This window comes from Mytilus trossulus, chromosome 13 (genome assembly GCF_036588685.1).
Source record: "Mytilus trossulus isolate FHL-02 chromosome 13, PNRI_Mtr1.1.1.hap1, whole genome shotgun sequence".
NCBI lineage: Eukaryota > Metazoa > Mollusca > Bivalvia > Mytilida > Mytilidae > Mytilus > Mytilus trossulus.
The window spans coordinates 51,947,435-51,964,216 of record NC_086385.1 but is presented as its reverse complement, the minus strand read 5'-3'; the positions used below and the strand labels follow the sequence as shown (position 1 = coordinate 51,964,216).

At 36.0% G+C, this 16,782-nt stretch overlaps 1 protein-coding gene across 1 annotated transcript; it reads left to right on the top strand.

The window, feature by feature from the left end:
• Window positions 1-10,251: 10,251 nt before the first annotated feature.
• Window positions 10,252-11,160, top strand: LOC134694459 (uncharacterized). The gene has a single exon (XM_063555471.1). It carries the CDS (start codon window positions 10,252-10,254, stop codon window positions 11,158-11,160), a length of 909 nt encoding a protein of 302 aa, XP_063411541.1.
• Window positions 11,161-16,782: the final 5,622 nt, after the last annotated feature.

Genomic DNA, 16,782 nt, shown 5'->3' with positions numbered 1-16,782 from the left:
TTGTAATTTTATTTGCTGTAACTCGTTTAAGGCCTTTTTCTGTAACGAAAAAGGAAAGTATGCTAGATACACTTACTGGAAATGTGAGGATATGATTGAAGCTTTAAACTTTCTGCTTGATAACATTTATGTACGTTTCGGCGATAAAGTGTATCGTCAGGTAGTAGGTATTCCTATGGGCACCAACTGTGCCCCTTTAATAGCAGATTTATTTCTATATTGCTATGAATCTCAGTTTATGACCAAACTCAGTAAAGACCCATCATTGTTACATTTGGTTGATACATTCAAAAATACCTACCGTTATCTGGATGATATTTTTTCGTTGAATAATCCAGAGTTCTCTAAATATACTTCAGAAATTTACCCACACGAACTTACTTTAACTAAATCTAACATAAACAGCAGCAGTTGTCCTTTTCTAGATTTAGACATTTCAATTTCAAACGGGAAACTTCACACTAAAATTTACGACAAAAGAGACGATTTTTCATTTCCTATTGTTAATTTTCCTTTTTTAGACGGCGATGTGCCTTTGGCTCCATCATACGGTGTTTATATATCGCAACTCGTTCGGTTTGCCCGTGTGTGTTCTGATGTCATAGATTTAAACGAACGTAATCAATGCATCACTGGTAAATTGTTGTGTCAGGGATTTCGATACCATAAATTACTTAAAACTTTTACTAAATTCTTTCATAGATACAAAGATTTGATAAGTAAATTTGGCTATACCTGTAGAAAGCTTATTAAAAATGGTATTTCACATCCCAAATTTTATGGTGATATTGTTCTTAAAGCGAGGAAATCACTATGTGATCCTGGTAAACTCATCGAACCTTTAAACAAACTTATAAGTAAGGGTTATCGTACCAATATTGTAATTAGATCTCTGAATATAGTTCACATTGGCACTAATGTTGATTTTGTCACTAGCAAATTAAAACATAACTAAATTTCATTATCTTTTGAGGTGAGATGTATAGAGACACAGACACGTTAACTTTTATTTTTATAGAAGTCGCTCTTCACTATACTATTACCTGTCGATACATTTATTTTTGGCATTGCACAAGTCATGTCTTCTTTGACTGTTAATGACGTTAAAATACTAAATCCCTGTGATGTGTTTTAGTCGATTTTAGTTTCTGATGCATGATTTTTTACTATTAATTGGTTTTGGCTTTTAACTAGCTGTCAGTTACTGCGAGTACTCTCAAATCGTATTTTCTTGTTAATTCGACCTGTTGATACTGTTTATAATGCTTTTTTGTTAATTTTTATTTATATGGATCTTGTCTGTACACCAGCTTTGATTATTTGTAATATCTTCAATTTTTCACTTATTCTTACAACATTTGTATAAACTTCAAAATTATAAAAAAAACAGTTTTTTTCTAAAGTGAACATTGATTGGTTAAATATTTCTCAGTGTGTTTGAATTTGTTTGTTAGCTTTTTGGTCATGCATGTTTGTCTCTAATATTTTATTAACTGTGCATTTGTATTCAGATATCGCAGATCAAATTTATTCGTTCATTGTGTAATCATACGTTTTTTGATTGAGTTAAGTCTGCCAATTGATATTTTATCGTATGTTTTTCTATGTTGTGATGTTATGCTATTGTTTCAGAAAAAGGGAGAAGGTTTGGATCCATTAAAACGTTTAATCCCGCTACAAATGTTTGCACCTGTCCTAAGTCAGGAATCTGATGTACAGTAGTTGTTGTTTGTTTATGTAATATATACGTGTTTCTCGTTTCTCGTTTTGTTTATATAGATTAGACCGTTGGTTTTCCCGTTTGAATGGTTTTACACTAGTAATTTTGGGTCCCTTTATAGCTTGTTGTTCGGTGTGAGCCAAGGCTCCGTGTTGAAGGCCGTACTTTAACCTATAATGGTTTACTTTTTAAATTGTTATTTGGATGGAGAGTTGTCTCATTGGCACTCACACCACATCTTCCTATATCTATGTGTTATTCTTTATAGAACATGTCTATGTAGATGAGATAATCAAAAATAAAAGATGTCACTTATTTCCGTTTCCGTTTTCCGTTTCCGTTCCGTATTCCGTTCCGTTTTCCGTTTCCGTTCCGTATTCCGTTCCGTTTTCCGTTTCCGCTGTTTAGCATCACCCGGTACATTAAGAAGTTTATCTCTGATTTATATACTTGTTACCAATGTAGATTACACATTGGTATCACTCATGACAATTAAACAGAATACACATGATATATGCAACCATTCTTGGATGAAATTAATTTTACTTTAATATTACACTTTTTGAAACCATTTTTTCAATTTCCATTGTCTGAATTGTTCATTGTTCATGTGTTGTTTCCGTATATTTTATGTTTCATTGTTCACGTGTTGTTTCCGTATATTTAAGCCGCTCCATTTGATCCGTTAACACCCCATATATAGCAATAGAATTATACTTTTATTGTCATTCATAACTCTAACAGACCAATTAACAGACCGGGTTTTATAGATCCGACTCATCAACAGACCAGGTTTTAAATAAAAATTAATTTATTATGTCACCAAAATACAGATTTTCGTGTAGATTTTTCAAATAATAATATTGATATGGTTAACAAACTTAATCGATAATGTCTGTCTGATTTCGATGTTTAAAATATTGCATGCAAGTAAATTCATCCAACTATATTTTGTGTGTGTAAAATGTGTATAAATGTATTGATGAGTAACCCGCCTTTTCATTTTATAGATCTTTTATCGAAGCTAGAAAAAAAATTAGTGACACCACTGGATTCAGTACATTGAATTAATTATTTTGTCAGACATGAATAACTTTTATGATAAAAATATATTTATACCTAACTGCGGCCAAGCTTCGCGATAGGTCGTGCGACATAATCAGTCAAACACACTTTATTAGTTTAATTCTCTAAGGAACGATCGTTTTCATTGGTCAATTCAAACCTTCGACCTTACACCTGCGAAAATAGAACACATGTACTATAACGTTGAATGGACTGAATAATATTCACGTATCTGGTCAAGGTCGTTTAAAGCTTCCATCGTCGTATTCGCATTCATAATCCCAATCACAATTCTAGCTTTTATAAATATGCATGTGAAATTCATTGGTTTTATAATTTTCTGCAATTGTTAGTTAAGTTTAAACTTTAAAATCTTAACAAGTTTTCACATCTAAATATTCAATTTAAATGTCTCCTCTAGATCAAGGGACAACATCAAAAGTTCAATGTAGGATAAAAAAAAAAACACAATTCATAATCTTTTCATTGACCCTACCCCCCCCCCCCCCCCCCCCCCCCCCCTCCAAGTTGCTTTTCCTGCATTTTCTTTTACTCAATGGACTCAATGATTTAACGTTGTACTTGAAAAATGAAACAGTACTTTATTACAAACACTTCATATTCTTTGCCAAGTTTTAGGTATTCGACATAGGATAGTGAATTTTTTTCCGATTCCGTTTACTTGAAGAAGAAAAAAATCCCGAAATTGTAAGTTAATTCATAACATGTAACCAACCATGCTTTGTTAAGAAGAAACGGAGATGGCTAATCATGGCACAGGGGATGATTAGTTGTAGTTTATAAACTCCAACTATATATTAGTACTTCATTAGGTTTTGCTATTCTCGGTTGAAAAACGAACGTAAATTATACATTGTATATTGTAAATATTTATAGACCGTTGGTTTTCTCGTTTGGGTGGTTTTACACTAGTGATTTTGGGGTCCTTAGTTTATATATCTTGTTGTTCAGTGTGAGCAAAGGCTCCGTGTTGAAGGCCGTACATTGACCAATGATGGTTTACTTTTATAAATTGTTATTTGGATGGGGAGCTGTCTCATTGGCACTCACGCCACATCTTCCTTTATCTATGTAAATAGAAACAAACAGTTTTAAAAAAAGGGTTTATTCATCAAATCATTTAAATGTATGGATAAAAAGGTGAGTTTCTTCTTGTACATGCATTTAGTCATCCTTAATTTCTTGATATTTTGTTTATCAGTTTATCATACACGTTTCGTTTTGTATTTCATTTTAAATACGAATACATCTATAATACTAAAATTACGAGGTCCAATTTGTCAGCCGTCATCACGTAAAAAGGACGAATCAAAGAATTCAGCTTTATATATAAATAATATAGTACAAAGGTGTAGTTTAAAAATTTCACCACTCCAGGCCCTTTTGTTTTCCACGTAATTAATATTGCCAATAATTCAGAAGTTCCGGGTCGAGTCCGATACCGATACCAATTGTATATTCACCTGTTACCTAATACCTTATCTGTACGTTCCGCGTCTGACAGGCGCACCACCAAACGGTGTATTCAGGATCAATATGCTATATAAACGGGTCAAAATCACAGGGTTGATTACCAAATTGTCAAATTGTTTTCTATTGTAGTATTTTAATCAGTATGACTTTCTTAGATAACAATACGAATACTAAAAATCTGGATACTAAAAAACTGGACTAAAAAAAGGCGTATAGGTACAGTTTTCAATTTGTTAGTGGGCATGACGTAAAACAGCGAATCAAAGATATCAAATTTATTAATAACCAATATAGGATAATGCTGTTGATTAAAAAATACTCCATTCCAGGACCTTTTGTTTTCCAAATTATGTATATTACCAATAACTGATAAGTTCCAATTCGACGGGTTCAAATAGAAAGATTTGAAAGCAGAGAAAACTGTGTATCTTATAATCGGCATGACTTTATCAGATGACAATTCTTATACTAAAATAAGGCTTGCGCATAGTTATATACTTTAATTCAGTCACGGACCCACGATATCACGGGTGTGTTCTAGTACTACATATACTTTAGCGGATAGTTCAACAATGTTATGCAGCTCTATTCTTACAGTATAAAATTGAAAGATAAATGTTCATCCATTTAAAATCAAAAACAGTACATTTATATTTAAAAAGAGAAGATGTGGTATGATTGCCAATGAGACAACTCTCCACAAGAGACAAAAATGACACAGAAATTAACAACTATAGGTCACCGTACGGCTTTCAATAACGGGAAAGCCCATACCGCATAGTCAGCTATTAAAGGCCCCGAATTCAAACAAGAATTGTTTCTTGTAAACTACGATCTCTCACAAGTATTAATTTATTATTTAGTTCCACACATGCAAAAGAAATAATCTTCGCCGATGTAACATTTCAATTTATTACAACACCCTGCCTTCACTGAATTCATTCAGGTGCACCAATGATACGATTAAAACTATTTTGTTTCTATCTTCTGGGGACAATTTCCTCCGTTTATGGTACGCTTATAGCTACATTTTTGTACTATGTGTATGTTTTATAGCATGAAAATAATAAAAGAGGAATGTCAGTGCAACCCCTCATAAATTATTGTAATGGATCAGTATTATGAGATGCTTATTATAAGTGACTATACGACATTGTAAAGATTACGACCTATCGTCAGTATAAAAGAAATTAAAAGTGGTTCATATATTCATCCGTATAAAAGCGGCACATGTATTTTATTTTATCCTTATATTTCTCATCATGCTCGAGTCATCATGCCGGGTACAAGATAATTGAGTTGCTGCATGCATAAAGAACTTAAAATATTACTTAAAACAAAATATCAGTATAATATTTCGATCCCACTATTTGAGGTTAACAAAACATTTATTTAATTCTTTTGACCAAAGGTGTGTAAACTATGCAAATCATAATTTTTACGTTCGTAGTAACATAGTAAATTCCATTGTCGGTCATATGTGTCAATTCACGTGCACACTGACTACATTGTTGTTGTGATTAAATCTTTCGGCCAATGAAATCAGACGTAACAAGTTGTTTGTTTGTTTGTGATACGCCAGAATGTTATCAATGAACTATCAAATGCTAAACTTCACTGCATTTAAGTATATAAGGTATACAATGAAACATACTTAACTTGCAAGGATATTCTCACCTGATTAACAGACTTTAGCCAACCCGATTAACAGACCAACCGCCGATAAAGTCGTATACTCAATATAGATTAACCGACCAATCTCTCGGTTAGCCGAGTGTCGGTCGTGTTAAAGGATGATAATAAGTTTGAAATTTGTGTTACAATTCAAATAGTTATGAATTTATTCAGTAAGTAATTATGTAAGTAAGTAAATATTTTTTTAATGTCGGGCATGATATGTACAATTCAACAAGGTAAACATAAGCTCTGTAGAGCTCTCAACCGACTTGATATTGAAAACAGTAATACCCTGTGCTGGACTAGATCAGTAATATCCTGTGCTGGTTTGATATTCGTAATTAATGTTCTGGACGAGACTAGTAAAACAATGTATACACGTTAGCAGATGTTTATTCCAATGGACTAGACAAGATAAGTAATTAAATGTGATCAAAGAGAACAGTAAATCACTGTGCTGCACGTGATCGAATTCGTAATACACAAAAGAGGACATGGGGCAACAAAAAGAAAAGCAAAAAATGACATAAAGAGTAGAAGAATACGGTTATAAAAACAGTACTGCACGGATCTAAATTTGTTATGCAATGGCTCATTTTTTTTCAAATTGACATATTTCCAAGTAGTCTCCCTTGGGAATATTACAAATACTTTTATTTTAAACGTTTGTCATACATGCAACATGAGAAAGTAAAATTCATTAAAGATATTTGATAGCAAACAAAATATCTATACGCGTATTGAATAAAATTCAAGTACCAGAATCGCTGTTTTCTATATTTTTGTAAAATCATGTTGTCGGTAGCAACGTTTTAGAATCATTCATGAACAATAAAAAAACACACGCGTATCTGAACACCATAGTTTGTTCTCTGACGACTATAGAAAGTACTTTTAAGGATTGGAGATCAGAAAATCTCCTAAAAACATACAAATAGATAAACCTCACAGTACTGTAACAATTATTGGGTTCGGGTTTGTGTATTAGTTTTTATGTTGTTCGTTCTATAAATAAAGTTTGAGTACTGCAGACGTCTTTTTGTCACAGCCAAGCTTTTGTAGATCTCTGCTATTTGTGGTGCCAAATAGGACCCACGTTGCTTGAGAAGTGCTTCAGGCATCACACTGGTGTCAGAAGTGTCGACTATTGTGAATTTATTCGACTGAGAAGTTTGGAAATTCATCGGAAAGTTGCCAGTTTGGAAAACCACGTGAGTCGACGATTGGGCAATCCAGAAGCGGATCCCCGTCAATCACAACCCAAACACAATTATTCCGGTGAGATCGTATGAATTTTATACTTTAAATACTGAAAATTGTTTAAATTTTACAAAAAATTTAGCTGACGAAAATTTGCATTTTTCTAATTGCGGTGGCTCCGACCTCGTCACCAAATTTCCGGACATACAAATTTTTTTTTAAATTTTTTTTAAATTTTTTTTAGTCAAAATTTGCATTTTATATCATAATAATTTGCATATTATTAGACTGTTTCATGTAATACGTGTTTTTTTAAGTATTACAGATCCAATTTACAAAAAAAAGGACTTATGAGTGAAACTGGTCTACACAACTATCTCAGGGCTAATCCACTCGTCATCCCACAGCGTGAGAGTGACCGGTTTGCTGTACTACTGTCCGATAGTCAAGGAACTAAATTGGAGAAGGTCAATACAGACAGTACCGTGCCATTGAAATTTCTTTGTCATAGTGGCTGGCAGTCACAAAAGGCAGTTGACAACGCCATCAGACAGTTGGATAATTTGATTACAGAAGAACGGAAGCCAGTGGTTTTGTATATTTTACTAGGTACTTGTGACATCACAGAAAGAATTTTACAATCCAAAGGTTACATTGACAGGAGGTACAAAAAATTAGGGGAAGCTACTGATAAAATATTAGTCCAGTTCAATAGGATTAAAGACTTTGTTTTTCAAAAACAAGGAACTATAAAATTTATTTGCCTACCCCCATATTCTGCGTCAATCTATAATCAAGAGAGAGGACATAAAAAAACAGAGACTTTTTCAGAAACAGACGAGTTCATCAAACAGGAAGTTCAGCTGTTGAACACAAAAATAGAACAGTTAAACACATCTCTTGGGAGGAATACACTAAAATTTCAGACAGATATTGTAAAGACAAGATCACGCAACAGACAACATATTAATTTTCACCTGCTAAGAGACGGGCTACATCCTAAAAGAATATTGGCACACAAGTGGTTGAGAAGGTTACAACTTGACATATGCCAAGAGTGTTGGTTAGATAGGGAATCATTTTCAGTACACGTTGATCCACAGGAATTGCAATCTTTATAAATTGCAATTAAATAACAAACATGAATGACGATACAGTAATAGAGACGGGTTCTGATAGAAGAGTCAGCGAAGATTTCCCGCCAAATGATGATCAATTAGGCATAAAAATGCTTAATGTGCTAGAAAGAATGGGTAAAACGACATGGGAACCTTGGCTGACACCATGACCAATATGTTTAGAAAACAGGATGAGGTTTCTGCAAATACAATGCAGCTACTCTACCAGCGAAGTAGAAGTATAGAAGAATTGAACTATACCTTTTTTGCAGAACCGGGAGACATTGAAATCCGACATTAGGAGCACAGGAACTAATACTTCCGGCTACACAGAGGACGATGTTTCTGGATATTCTATTTGTCCAAAGTATGGATTATCGGATGCAAATAATGAACACCTAGACCCTAAGTTAGGTGAAAACAAACCAGTTGACAGTTTCCAGATTGGCCAAGAACAGTCACAGACAATCTCCGTTCGATCGAGATAGAAAGCCGACATCGGATTTACAGTTCGGTCGTGGGAACAGTCCCAGACCACCTTCATTTAGTTTAGATAATCAACCAATAGGATATTTACAGTTCGGTCGAGGGAACAGTCCCAGGCCATCATCTCAGAATTTAGACCATGACAGACAGACCGGAAGTTTGCAGTTTGGTCGCGGGAACAGTCCCAGACCAAATGCGAATTCACACACACCAGTGTCATCAACAACAAGGGATACAACAACACAGAATTTAGATGATGAAAGACAGACCGGGAGTTTGCAGTTTGGTCGCGGGAACAGTCCCAGACCAAATGCAAATTCACACACACCATTATCATCAACACCAAGGGATACAACAACACACACCCCTTTTAGACCGTTGTTAAGCACTATAGAAAGATGGGAGTCTAGGTCGAGTCCTATGAACATAAATAACAGACAAGATTCTACAAGAAACATACAACCTTCGTTTTCTAGTGATATTGAAGCTATGCACAGCAGACAAGACAAAGAGTAACAAAGAATGACGTTCCGCGCCAAAAACTTCCAACATTCGACGGGAAGGATGATTATATGAGGGGTTTATTATCCCATTTAACAGGGCAGCTAGGAGAAATGAATGGACAGAGGAGGAAAAGTTAGATAGGTACATTGAATGTCTCCGAGGGCAGGCGAGTAAATTTATGACAGCAATTCCTCGTCAGGACAGAGATAATTTTGAATCCCTGTCACGTCACATGGAAAACAGGTTCAACCGAAAAGAGCCCCCAACCACTGCACGTAAAAAATTATCCGATATTAGACAACACAACGAAAAGAATGAAGAGTTTGCTGAAGAAGTTAGGCGGTTAGTTTCTATAGCATACCCAACAAGTAGTATCGAGCTACAAGAAGAACTAGCAGCGGAACACTTTTTGAAGGGCCATAAGAACCCCAAAATAGCTTATGAAGCTTTAAATCGTCAGCCCAAGACTGTATCTTCAGCACTAGATATTGTAGTACAACTACAACACAACTACCATGCTACGATGGGACCAGACGCGTTACCTGGAAAGACGAGAATGACGAAGATGAGAACAGTTATGATCAATATGAAGAAGTGGAAAACGTAAGACAGTTGGCAACTTCATTTCGGAAACCAGATAATCAAAGCTTACAGAATGAAATCAAAGCACTGAGAGATCTTTTAGAAAGGTCCGTACTGAAAGATTCAAAACCAACTTTCTCAACGGGATGTTATTCTTGTGGTGATAAAGGCCATTATAAACGTGATTGTCCTAACAGATCACGATCCCCCAGCCCTATCAGGAGACAAGAGACTGGCACCGATCGTGAAAGGAGACCTGTTTATAAGATCGGCAGAGGACAAGGTTTATTTATTCCAATTCAAGTTAATGGCAATAAGGTCGATGCTATTGTTGACACATGAGCAGATGTAACGGTACTTTCTAGATCTTTTGCAAATAGTATCGGATTGAGCGGTACTACGGGAATGAAAGCATGTTTGTTGAATGCAGAAAGCGGGAAAGAAATGGAGGCCGACATGAATGTTGTTGCAAAGCTTAGACTGGGAAAGACCGAGATCATTTGGCAAGTATGCATTGCGCCGATAAGAGACGATATCTTAATTGGAATGGACTTATTGAAAGAAGTAGATGGTATAATAATGGCTCGACAAGGTGATCTGCTGATAAAAGATGAGCTTATTCCAGGACGGTATCGAAAAGAAACTGATTACCAAATATCTAGAGTCACAGTTGCAATGGAAACAACTTTGGAGCCCATGGCAGAGACAAATGTGATTGGAAAGGTTGACTGTCCTAAAGAAAGTGTTGTTGGTGTTTTGGACCCGGCATCATTACAAAACGGTTGCCACACTGGATCGGTTTTAGTGGAAATGAAAGAAAAAATACCAATCAGAATTATCAACCCAACACAACAGAAAATTATGCTGTCATCTGGAACTCATCTTGGAAAGCTTGTAGAAGTAGTGGACATTGACAGTGGGGATCCTGATACCGACAACAGAGACATTGAAATACCTGATTACACAGACAGCTTGCCAGAATATTTAGAACCTATTATGGATTCAACAGGAGACAATATAACATCTCACCAGAAGCAAGAGGTTGCAAGACTTTTATTGGAATTCAAACACATATTTGCTGAGAATGATGAAGATCTTGGTTGCTTTTCTGGTATTCAACACCAAATAAAGACTGGCGAAGCTAGGCCAATTCGTCAACCCCTCAGACGCACTCCATTAGGATTCTTAGGTGAAGAAAAAGCGCATCTCGATAAGCTACTCCAAAGTGAAACAGTTGTACCGTCTCACTCTGAATGGTCAGCACCAGTTGTTCTTGTGAGGAAAAAAAGATGGAGGTATAAGGTGGTGCATTGACTACAGGAAAATCAACGCAGTAACCAGCAAAGACTCGTATCCTCTTTCAAATATCGAAGAATGTTTAGACACCTTAGCAGGAGCGAGTGTATTTTCGACACTGGACCTTCAGAGCGGATACCACCAAATAGAAGTTGCACCCGAGGATCGATGCAAAACAGCATTCACAACTCGTTACGGACTTTTTGAATATACTCGAATGCCGTTTGGGTTATGTGGAGCACCAGGAACATTTCAACGGGTAATGGAATTAGTCCTACGAGGTTTGCAATGTGAAATGGTTCTTATATACATTGTCGATGTGATAATAGCCAGTCCGGACTTTGAATCTCACATAAGTAACCTTACTCATGTATTTGAAAGATTTAGTGAACATGGTCTCAAACTAAAACCCATCAAATGTAAACTTTTTCAAAAGAGAGTTCTGTTTCTTGGACACTATGTCAGTGCAAGGGGTATAGAGACGAATACTGTAAAAGATTGGCCAGTTCCCTCCAATGTTAAGGAGCTTCAAACATTTTTAGGACTGACCAACTACTACAGGCGATTTATTTCCAAATATGCTGATATTGCGGATCCCTTGTACCGTCTACTACCCAAAGGATGTACGTTTACATGGGGGAAAGACCAACAGTTGGCATTTGACTCGCTAAAGACTCTCATAACGTCAACGCCTATTTTAGCTTATCCACTTCCGGAACAGACATTTATTCTTGACACCGAGGCATCAAACAATTCTATTGGAGCTGTACTGTCACAGATACAGGAAGGTGTGGAGAGAGTTATAAGCTACGCAAGCCGACGTCTTAGTCCTGCTCAGGAGAAATATTGTGTGACTCGTAAGGAGCTTCTTGCCGTGATATCTTTTACAGAGAAATTCAAGCATTATTTACTTGGACAAAGATTCATTTTAAGGACAGACCATAGCTCCCTAACCTGGCTCTATCGTTTCAAGAGCCCGCAGGGTCAACTTGCCCGCTGGCTAGAACAGCTCAGCCAATTTGACATTTTATTCCAGCATCGAATTCGAAAAGACCACTGCAACGCTGACGCACTGTCTCGATATCCAGAGACAAGTCATGTTTGTGACTGCTACAAGGCAGGAATGGACCCGCTGACATTGCCATGCAATGGCTGCCAACACTGCAGCAAACTGCACACACAATGGGAAAAATTCGAAGCAGACGTTGATGATGTCCTCCCAATAGCCACGAGAAGAATTACAGCAATTGATCCAAATGATAACACAGACAGTCAACAAACCTGGATAGAAGGATATTCGCGCTTTCAACTTCAAGAGGAACAACTAAAAGATTCAGTCACTAAGAACTTTTAATGGAATGGACGAAACACGGACCTCAAGAACGCAAACACATAGTTAAAGAATGTCCCGCCTTAAGACATTATTGGCTTTGCTTTCAACAACTAAGCATGCGAGATGGAGTCGTTTACTATAAATGGAAAACAATTGATGGTGAGAAGGAGTTATTTATTGTACCGGAGAGTCTAAAGAAGGAAGTTTTAGGAGTATGTCACAAATCAGTACTTGCAGCGCATCCTGGAATTCACCGCACAGTTGAAAAAGTTCGTTTGAATTTTTATTGGTACGGCATGAGAAATGACGTAGCTTCTTATATATCTTGCTGCCAGCAGTGTGCAGTTAACAAGAAAAGCACGAAAGCTAGCCGTGCACCAATGCAAAATTATCATACTGGAGCACCAATGGACCGCATACAGCTAGATATTATCGGACCATTCCCCAAATCCCGACGAGGAAGAAAATATGTCTTGGTTCTTGTGGACCAGTTCTCAAAATGGACAGAAGCATATCCGTTAGCAGACCAAACAGCTGAAACTGTTGCTGAAACAGTAGTAAGAGAATTCTTCTCTCGTTTTGGAATACCATTAGAAGTCCACACGGATCAAGGTAAAAATTTCGATTGTGGCTTAATGCGACGACTTGGACAACTACTGGGATAGGCAAAAACAAGAACAACACCTTATCACCCTAGTTGAAAGATTTAACAGGACCTTGTTAAAAATGATGAGATGTTTTGTCAGTCAGAGTCAAGATAACTGGGATGTATTTATTAACAGGTAGTACACCTCACACAAGCACTGGACTGACACCTAACAGACTTATGTTGGGCCGCCAGGTACACCTCCCGCAAGAACTAATTTTTGGGATGCAAGAGAATTCAAATGGTGATTATGAAGACTATGTTGAAAGATTATCCTCTTCCTTACAGAAATGCCACGAATTCGCAAGGAATTCCTTAAAGAAATCATCAGAACATCAGAAACGACTACATGATCTCAGGAAACATGAGCATAAGTTTGAAACAGGGGATCTTGTCTACGTAATGGATACGGCAAGGAAAATAGGAAAAAGCCCAAAGCTCCAAGCTCAATGGAAAGGACCTTATGTGGTGAGCAAACGTTTGGATAAAGTTTTGTATGATATCTGTAATCAAAAGACTACAACTGTGTTGCACCATGATAGACTTAAGCCAGCTATGTTGGATTCAGTACCTCTTTGGATAACTCGCCAGCGAAGAAAACTTAAAAGCATCGAAGCGGAAGTGCTTAATATCCCAGAAGTGGAAACTTGCCTACCAGAAATTCTTGAAGCTGAAGTATTAGACTTGGATGCAGTCCTCGTGAATCATTCAATTGTGCCACCTGGGTCGAGGACACAGGATCCAGACTCGGTTAGAACTGTGAATGAGAACGATAGGCAATCACAAGAATTGGTAGCCGAAATTTCAGATGAGAATGATGCGTTTACCGACGATGAACCTGACAGTTTAGGTAAGAGAATTCACGATTAGAAGATCAAACCATCATTTCAGTTGATCAGACTATACAGAGTTTGGATTCAGGAGTCAACATAACCGAAAATACCATGAATGGCTCAACAATACCAGATACCGGAACAGAACAAAAGGAGCTATTATCACTTGACTCGGGGACACTGAGTCCAGTCTCAAGTGGTGATAAGACAAATGTTAATGTCACCAAGACGACAGAGTCTCTGAATGATGCCTTAAATCCAAAAATGTCAAATAAGACGGATGACAGTTCAGATTCGAGTGAGTCGAGGACACAGGTTCCAGACTCACATGGGAATCATCAGATGACGAATGAAGAGCACCCACCTAAAATCAGTAGATATGGACGCAAAATAAACCAACCGTTACGTTACAAAGATGGACAATAAACATTATGAAAAAATTCTTATTGAGAACTGTCTGTTAATAAAGAAAAGGGGGAATAGTGTAACGATTATTGGGTTAGGGTTTGTGTATTAGTTTTTGTGTTGTTCGTTCTATAAATAAAGTTTGAGTACTGCAGACGTCTTTTTGTCACAGCCAAGCTTTTGTAGATCTCTGCTATTTGTGGTGCCAAATATAGGGACTCTGTAGGAACGTCACGTTAAAAAATCTATATCTGCCGCAATGCATTTTTCGCATTTGCGACGTTTTTGTAACTGCAAAATAAACAACTTTTCCCTCACTGTAAACAATAAATAAAAATAGCTTGAGAAACTACAGTATCTGCGCTTTTTAATTCAGTAATAATCTTATATTTCAACGTGTATATTAGCTTGCAGTAAATCTTTGAACTATGATAAGAGTTGCCGTAAACGTCAGTTTTCAGCTATCGAGACAGACAAATGCTAACCCTTTCCGTTCCTCGCGCTATTTATAGAAAGGTAAACAGACAACGAAAATTGACACACAAATGCAGAAATAAACCAGGAATCTGATTTTGTAAGTATCTCGAGTAAAATTGGAGAAGAAGGTAAGAAATTATTGATATTAACGACATTTTTTTAATGTTTTTGCCAAAAATAAGTGTTATTTCTAAAAATAACGGGGGGATCCATACTTTTCCAAAATCTAGAATATTTTCTCCGTAAAATCATGTTGGATATGTGTTGATCTGTTCTACATGAGCAAGGCGCGACCCTGGTAAAGATGGTATGTTTCGTCTAAAAAAAGGAGAAAAAAGATAGCCGTGAACGTTCACGACGTTACAAACCACATGAAATATTTTCTCATTGGAATTATAAAATCGGCGCTCCGTAGAAGTGTCTTCCTATTTTACAACTTTGATATCGGTGATTAACAATTATTTTCTATTTAATACTGTGTTTCAATTTCTTCACGAAGAAAACTATAGTATTATACTCTTCACACTGATAATCACTCGCTCGCAATCACTCGAGGATAACTTTTATCGACAGTGTAGAATTTCTGTTGGTTTGTAATTCAGACATATGGGTTAATTCCCTTTCCAGGTAAAACTATTGAGGCACTATGCGGGATAATAAATAAAAATAGCTTCATTCAGAGTCTGCAGGACAATTAAAGCTATATAGTTCCATATATTTTTTAACTGCCATAATATAATTCCCAATGAACTGCATTATATAATAGATGACAGAAGGCGTAATGTTTATATTATTTGCTAGGCAAATCAGAGAAAAGAATATAATTATGTAAATTGTCAAATAACAATTTAATATTAAGTAGTATTTTTTTTTTATTATTATTTTCTTGTTTGTAATTAATATGTACCGAAGGGCCCTTTAATTATTAATAGAATGATTTTTTTATTTGATTTGTAGTTCAAATATTGTAAAAATATTTATTATAAAAAGGAAGATATGGTATGATTGCCAATGAGACAACTCTCCCAACTTAGTTAAGAGACACAGAAATTAAAAACTATAGGTCACTGTATAGCCTTCAATAATGAGCAAAGCATGTACCGCGGCATAGAAAGCTATAAAGGGCATTGAAAAGACAATGTAATTAAACGAGAAAACTAACGACCTAATTTGTGTACAAAATGAACAAATTCAAACATGTATGTCATAGACAAACGACAACTATACTGAATAACAGGCTCCTGACTTGGGACAGGTACGTACATACAGAATGTGGCGGTGTTTAATATTTTAGCTGGATCTTAATTCCTTTTGCTGCCATTTGATATCGATAATTTATTGAAAAAATATATAGTATGTCTCAATATATTTGAGTATGATAAATTATTGATAAATAAATGTGACCAAATTTACAATGGCAATTGCTTGTAATCATTTGATACCTCTGTTGCATAGATTTATATTTGAAGTACAGCAGTGACCATCAAAATTACAAACTTATTAATTAAAAGCAGCAACCTTTCCCGTAAATACATTTAATTTAAAGAACATTTGTAAAGGATCAAATCAAAGAAATTGCACATATGTAAATTAAAAATATGCATGACACAAACTTTATTTCTCCTCTCAATAAGTTTAAATTACCTTGATTTCAATCGTTCCATTAGTATTAAAACCCACTATAGAGAGTGATGTGTCTTCTGACTGTGTTGGGTGTATAAATACGCAGAAACGACCAGTGGGGATGGAGACTTAATTTAATTATAATGCATTAGATTGAAACTGATTTGCTTTCTGAATTAAAAAAAATCCTTGCAATGACTCATGCCAGCCATGTTGTTGTTCTCTAACAAGCAAACCTCAGGCCAATTGACAATATAACATCAGCATGTACTCATCCACACATGGTTGAAGCCAGGCATATAAGCAAAAAAAAAATCATAATT

Excerpts from the sequence above, each read along its gene's own strand:
- LOC134694459 (XM_063555471.1), top strand. The coding sequence starts at position 10,252 with ATGAAAGCATGTTTGTTGAATGCAGAAAGCGGGAAAGAAATGGAGGCC.